Source organism: Coturnix japonica, chromosome 15 (genome assembly GCF_001577835.2).
Source record: "Coturnix japonica isolate 7356 chromosome 15, Coturnix japonica 2.1, whole genome shotgun sequence".
NCBI lineage: Eukaryota > Metazoa > Chordata > Aves > Galliformes > Phasianidae > Coturnix > Coturnix japonica.
Window position 1 is genome coordinate 11,684,304 of NC_029530.1, and position 7,137 is coordinate 11,691,440.

The 7,137-nt window shown below is 54.8% G+C and overlaps 1 protein-coding gene across 1 annotated transcript in view; it reads left to right on the forward strand.

The window, feature by feature from the left end:
• Positions 1–6,435, forward strand: part of LOC107321102 (integrin alpha-L-like) — a gene marked incomplete at its 3' end in the record, with an annotated part of 21,842 nt that extends 15,407 nt beyond the window's left edge. The window contains exons 7-9 of the mRNA XM_015877672.2: positions 2,445–2,590; positions 4,055–4,193; positions 6,285–6,435. Coding sequence (XP_015733158.2) covers positions 2,445–2,590; positions 4,055–4,193; positions 6,285–6,435 — 436 coding nt within the window. The remainder of the gene's footprint in view (positions 1–2,444; positions 2,591–4,054; positions 4,194–6,284) is intronic.
• Between the last annotated feature and the right edge of the window lie 702 nt (positions 6,436–7,137).

The window sequence follows — 7,137 nt, forward strand, 5'->3', positions numbered from 1 at the left end:
AATGTCCCTGCCCCGTGCCCCAGGAAGGCAGCACACTTCTCTGCGGGTAGGGTCAGGCCGGCATATAGGGCCTTCTGTTCCTTGCAGAAGGGAGTCACCCACAACAATCACCCTTCTGTCCTTACGTGTAGAAGCAGTCTTGAGGCTTCGGGGTGACCGCTTCACCTGAGGCAACCTCATGGTTCAATGTCTTCCCATGGATCTCTATGGGGTCCCTATGTCTCTCTATGGGTCCCTATGGGTCCCAGTGTCTCTCTATGGGTCCCAATGTCTTCCTATGGGTCTCTATGGGTTTCAATGCGGTCCCTATGTTTTTCTATGGGTCTCTAGGGGTCCTAATGTGTCCCTATGGGTCCCTATGTGTCTCTATAGGTCCCAATGGGTCTCGATGTGTTCCTATGGGTCTCTATGGAGTCTCTATGGGTCCCAGTGTCTCTCTATGGGTCTCTATGTGCCTCTATGGGGTATCTATGGGTTTCTATGTGGTCTCTATGTCTCTCTATGGGTCCCTATGGGTCTCTATGGGTCTCAATGAGGTCTCTATGTCTCCCTATGTCCCCCTATGTGTCCTTACGTGTCTCAGTGTGTCCCTATGAGGTTTCTATGGGGTCTCTATGGGTTTCTATGGGTCCCAATGTCTTCCTATGGGTCCCCATGTCTCTCTATGGGTACCAATGTCTTTCTATGGGTCTCTATGGGGTCCCTATGTGTCCCAATGTGTTCTTATGGGGTCTCTATGGGTCCCATTGTCCCCTATGTCCCCCTATGTGGTCTCTATGGGTCCCAATGTCCCCCAGTGTCCCCCTATGTGGTCTCTGTGGGTCCCAATGTCCCCTATATCCCCCTATGGATCTCTGTGGGGTCTCTATGGGGTCTCTATGGGTCCCATTGTCCCCTATGTCCCCCTATGGGGTCCCTATGGGTCCCATTGTCCCCTATGTCCCCCTATGGGGTCTCTATGGGTCTCACTGTCCCCCTATATCCCCCTATGGGGTCTCTATGGGTCCCAATGTCCCCTATATCCCCCTATGGGGTCTCTATGGGTCCCACTGTCCCCTATGTCCCCCTATGGGTCTCTATGTGTCTCTATGGGTCCCAATGTCCCCCTATGGGGTCTCTATGGGTCCCAATGTCCCCTATGTCCCCCTATGGGGTCTCTATGGGCCCCAATGTCCCCTATATCCCGTCAGTTCGCAGCAGTTCAGTTCTCGACTCCCCGTTGCCGCTGTTCTCGTTCCGCGATTACTCGCAGCGGCCGCAGCCCCTATGGGGTGATATAGGGCACTATGGGGCACTATGGGGCTCAATGGGGTCTTTATGGGTCCCTATGGGTCTTAATGTCTCTCTATGTCTCTCTATGGCTCCGAATGTCTTCCTATGGATCTCTATGGGGTCCCTATGGGTCTCTATGTGTCCCTAAGTCTCTCTATGGGTCCCAATGTCTTCCTATGGGTCTCTATGTGTCTCTATGGATCCCAATGTGTTCTTATGGGGTCTCTATGGGTCTCACTGTCCCCCTATGGGTCTCTATGTGTCCCTATGGGTCCGAGTGTCTCTCTATGTGTCCCTCTGGGTCTCTATGTCTCTCTATGGGTCCAGTGTCTTCCTATGGGTCTCTATGGGGTCCCTATGTCTCTCTATGGGTCCCGGTGACACTCTATGTGTCCCTATGGGTCCCAATGTCTCTCTATGGGTCTCCATGTCCCCCTATGGGTCCCAGTGTCCCTCTATGGGTCCCAACGTCCCTCTATGTACCTCTATGGGGTCCCTATGGGTCTCTCTGTGTCCCTATGGGTCCCAATGTCTTCCTATGGCTCTCTATGGGTCCCTATGGGTCTCTATGTGTCTCTATGGGTCCCAATGTCCCCTATATCCCGTCAGTTCGCTGCAGTTCAGTTCTCGACTCCCTGTTGCCGCTGTTCTCGTTCCGCGATTACTCGCAGCGGCCGCAGCCCCTATGGGGTGATATAGGGCACTATGGGGCACTATGGGGCTCTATGTGGTCTCTATGTGTCTCTATGGGTCTCAGTTTGTCCTTATGGGTCCGAGTGTCTCTCTATGTGTTCCTATGGGTCCCTATGTCTCTCCATGGGTCCCAATGTCTTCCTATGGATCTGTATGGGGTCCCTATGGGTCTCTATGGGTCCCTACGGGTCCCAATGTCTTCCCACGGGTATTTATGTGTCTCTATGGGTCCCAATGTATTCTTATGGGGTCTGTATGTGTCTCTATGAGCTTCACTGTCCCCCATTGTCCCCCTATGGGGTCCCTATGGGTCTCTATGAGTCCCTATGGGTTCCAGTGTCTCTCTATGGGTATCAATGTCTTCCTATGGGTCTCTTTGGGTTTCAGTGGCGTCCCTATGTCTTTCTATGGGTCTCTAGGGGTCCCAATGTCCCCCTATGGGGTCCCTATGTGTCCCAATGTCCCCTGTATCCCGTCAGTTCGCAGCAGTTCAGTTCTCAGACTCCCCGTTGCCGCTGTTCTCGTTCCGCGATTACTCGCAGCGGCCGCAGCCCCGGGAACTGCTGAGAAACGTGGAACAACTGGGGGGACTCACAGACACCTTCCAGGCCATCGACTACGTGGTGTAAGGGAGAAACCCCATAGACCCCATAAACCCATTGATACCCCATAGATCCCATAAACCCATTGATACCCCATAGATCCCATAAACCCCATTGATACCCCATAGATCCCATAAACCCCATTGATACCCCATAGATCCCATAAACCCATTAATACCCCATAGATCCCATAAACCATTTGATAACCCCATAGACCCCTCCATGGAAAACCCCATTGATACCTCCATAGATCCGCATAAACGCCATATGATGACCCCATAGATCCGCCATAAACACCATTGATACGCATCCATAGATCGCGCCATAATCGCCCATTGGATGACGCTCGCATAGTATTCCCGATAAATCCCACTGATACCCCCATAGATCCCATATACACACTATTGAACTACCGCCAGTAGACCTGCCCATAAAACCCCATTGATACTCCATAGATCCATAACCCATTGATACCAACGCATAGATCCCATAAACACCCATTTGATACCATAGAATCCCATAAACACCATTAACACCCCAAATGTCCCATAGACCCCCATAGCCGCCCCAATTACCCCATATGACCCCATAAGACCCCCACTAGATAGATCCCATTGACCCCAATGTCCCCATAGTACCCCCATAGACCCCCATTAACCATAGACTCCATAGAACCCCATTAGACCCCCCAATTGACGCCCCATACGACTCCCATAACCCTAAGCGCACCATTAACCCCATAGACCACCATAGACCCACACATAGACCCATAGACCCCCATAACCCATTGACGCCCTAAAAAATGTCCGCATAGACGCCATAGACCCAGACCCCATAGTCCCCATAGACCACCATAGACCACCATTACGCCATAGACCCCATAGACCCCATAACCCCATAGACCCCCATTAGACCCATTGACGCAATGTCCCCATTAGACCCCTAGATGCCCCCATGAGTCCCAATAGACTCCCATAGACCCCCATTAACCCATAGACCGCCGCCAGTAACCCCATAGACCTCGCATAGACCCCATAGACCCCCCCCATTAACCCCATAGACTCGCAAATAGACCCCAATAGGACCCCCATTAACCCTAACATAGACCCCAATAGACCCCCATAGACCCTGCCAATGGACCCCATAGCCCCATAGACACGCTCCATTAAAGCTCCCATAGACACCTATTAACCTCATAGACCGCGCATAAGACCCCATTAGACCCCCATTGACCCCAATAGACCCCAATAGACGCCCATAGACCCCATAAGACTCCATAAGACGCCCCGATCGACCCCCCATAGACCCATAGACCCCCATTAACCCATAGAACCCCAAATGACCCCATAGACCCCCATTGACCCCCCATAGACCAGCGGCATTAACAACCAATGAACACCCAAGTATTATAGCGTCCCAGGCCCCTTAACCCCAATTACCAACCGATGTACACCTCTATCCACCCCGCCCAGACACTACACCCGCAGTGATCACATGTTCAGCCCCGGATCCGGTTCCCGCCCCTGGGCTCGTCACGTGATCCTCATCGTCACCGACGGCGACGCCACCGACAGCGGCACCGTCAGCAGCGCCGAGAGGAGGGGCATCCTGCGTTACGTCATCGGGGTGCGACAAACTAGGGGGGCGCCATCTTGGGGGGGCGTCGTATTGGGATGGCCGCCATATTGGGGGGGGGCGCCGTATCGGGGGTGCCGCCATATTGGAGGGGCCGCCATATTGGGGGGGGCACCGTATCGGGGGGGGCCGCCATATTGGGACGGTAGCCATATTGGGGGGGGCGCCTCATTGGGGAGGCCGCCATATTGGCACAGCCGTCATACTGGGGGGCTGCCATATTGGGGGGCCGTCGTATTGAGGGGGGCGCCGTATTTGCATGGCCGCCATATTGGGGAGGGCGCTGTATCGGGGGTCCGCCATATTGTGACGGTAGCCATATTGGGGGGTATCGTATTGGGACGGCCGCCATATTGGGATGGCCGCCATGTTGGGAGGGTTGGCATATTGGGACGGCTCCCTATTGGGACGGCCGCCATATTGGGGGGGCCGCCATATTGGGACAGCTGCCATATTGGGACGGCTGCCATATTGGGACGGCTGCCATATTGGGATGGCTGCCATATTGTGGGGCCGTTGTATTGGGGGGCAGCCATATTAGGACGGCCACCACATTTGGACAGATGCCATATTGGGACGGCTCCATATTGGACGGGGGGCCATATTGGGACAGCTGCCATATTGGGAAGGCAGCCATATTGGGAGGGCTGCCATATTGGGAGGGCTGCCATATTGGGACGGCTACCATATTGGGACGGCCACCATATGTTGGATCGCGATATTGGGGGGGTGGCCATATTGAGAGAGCCGCCATATTGGGTGGGCGGCCATATTGGGATGGCTGCCATATTGGGGGTGGCCGCCATATTGGGACGGCCACCATATTGGGGGCCGCCATATTGGGGGTGTTGCCATATTGGAACGACTGCCATGTTGGGACGGCCGCCATATTGGGACGGCCGCTATATTGGGATGGCCGCCATATTGGTGGGATGCCATATTGCGGGGGCCGCCATATTGGGACGGCTTCATATTGCGACGGCCGCCATATTGGGACGGCCGCCATATTGGGGTGGCCGCCATATTGGGAAGGCCACCATATTAGGATGGCAGCCATATTGGGAGGGCGGCCATATTGGGATGGCTCCATATTGGGACAGCCGTCATATTGGGATGGCCACCACATTGGGAGGGGCGCCATATTGGGGGGGCTGCCATATTGGGGGCCACCATATTGGGACGGCTCCATATTGGGGCAGCCGCCATATTGTGACAGCCGCCATATTGGGACCCCTTGGAACCCCATGACCCCTTTGACCCCAAAGACCCCAAGTAACCCCTATGACCCCTGTGACCCTGTCACCCCCGACCTTTAGGTGGGCTGTAACTTCCGTTCGGCTGGGTGCGGCCATATTGGGACAGAAGCCATATTGGGACAGCCACCATACTGGGGGGGCAGCCATATTGGGGGGGCCGCCATATTGGGGGGGCTGCCATATTGGGTGGCCGCCATATTAGGATGGCAGCCATATTGGGACAGCAGCCATATTGGGATGGCAGGCATATTGGGACGGCAGCCATATTAGGATGGCAGCCATATTGGGATGGCAGCCATATTGAAACGGCAGCCATATTGGGATGGCAGCCATATTGGGACGGCAGCCATATTGGGATGGCAGCCATATTGGGACGGCAGCCATATAGGGACGGCAGCCATATTGGGGGGGTTGCCATATTGGGACAGCCACCATACTGGGGGGGCCGCCATATTGTGGGGCAGCCATATTAAGACGGCCGCCATATTGGGACGGCTCCATATTGGGATGGCTGCCATATTGGGGGGGCCGCCATATTGGGGGGGCCGTCATATTGGGACTGCTTCATATTGGACAGCCGCCATATTGGAGTGCCGCCATATTGGAACAGCCTCCATATTGGGACGGCAGCCATATTAGGATGGCAGCCATATTGGGGGGGCTGCCATATTGGGGGGGGCGCCATACTGGGGGGCCACCATATTGGGACGGCCACCATCTTGGGATGGCTCCATATTGGGGGGGCCGCCATATTGGGACCCCTTAGACCCCAAAGACCCCAAGTAACCCCTATGACCCCTGTGACCCTGTCACCCCTGACCTTTAGGTGGGCCGTAACTTCCGTTCTGCCCGGAGCCGGGCGCTGTTGGAGCTTTTGGCGTCGTCGCCCAGCGAACATTTTGTGACGGTGCTGGATGAGTTCGAGCGGCTCAGAGGGATCTTCAGCCAACTGCAGCAGCGCATCTACAACATCGAGGGTACTGGGGGGATATGGGGGGATATAGGGGGATATGGGGTCATATGGGGGGATATGGGGGGATATAGAGGAATATGGAAGGATATGGGGGGATATGGGGCGAACATTTTGTGACGGTGCTGGATGAGTTCGAGCGGCTCAGAGGGATCTTCAGCCAACTGCAGCAGCGCATCTACAACATCGAGGGCACTGGGGGGGGGATATGGGGGGATATGGGGGGATATAGGGGGATATGAGGTCATATGGGAAGATATGCGGCGATATGGGGTTACATGGGAAGATATGGGGCGATATGGGGTCATATGGGGGGATATGGGGTCATATGGGAAGATATGGGGCGATATGGAGGGATATAGGGGGATATGGAGAGATATGAAGTCATATGGGGAGATATGGGGTGATATGGGGTTATATGGGAAGATATGGGACGATATGGGCCATATGGGGGGATATGGAGCGATATGGGGTCATATGGGGGGATATGGGGTGATATGGGGTTATATGGGAAGATATGGAGCGATATGGGGTCATGTGGGGGGATATGGGGCAATATGGAGTCATATGGGGGGATATGGGGCGATATGGAGTCATATGGGGTTGTTATGGGGGGATATGGGGTTGTTATGGGGGGATATGGGGCGATATGGGGTTGTTATGGGGCGATATGGAGTTGTTATGGGGGGATATGGGGTTGTTATGGGGT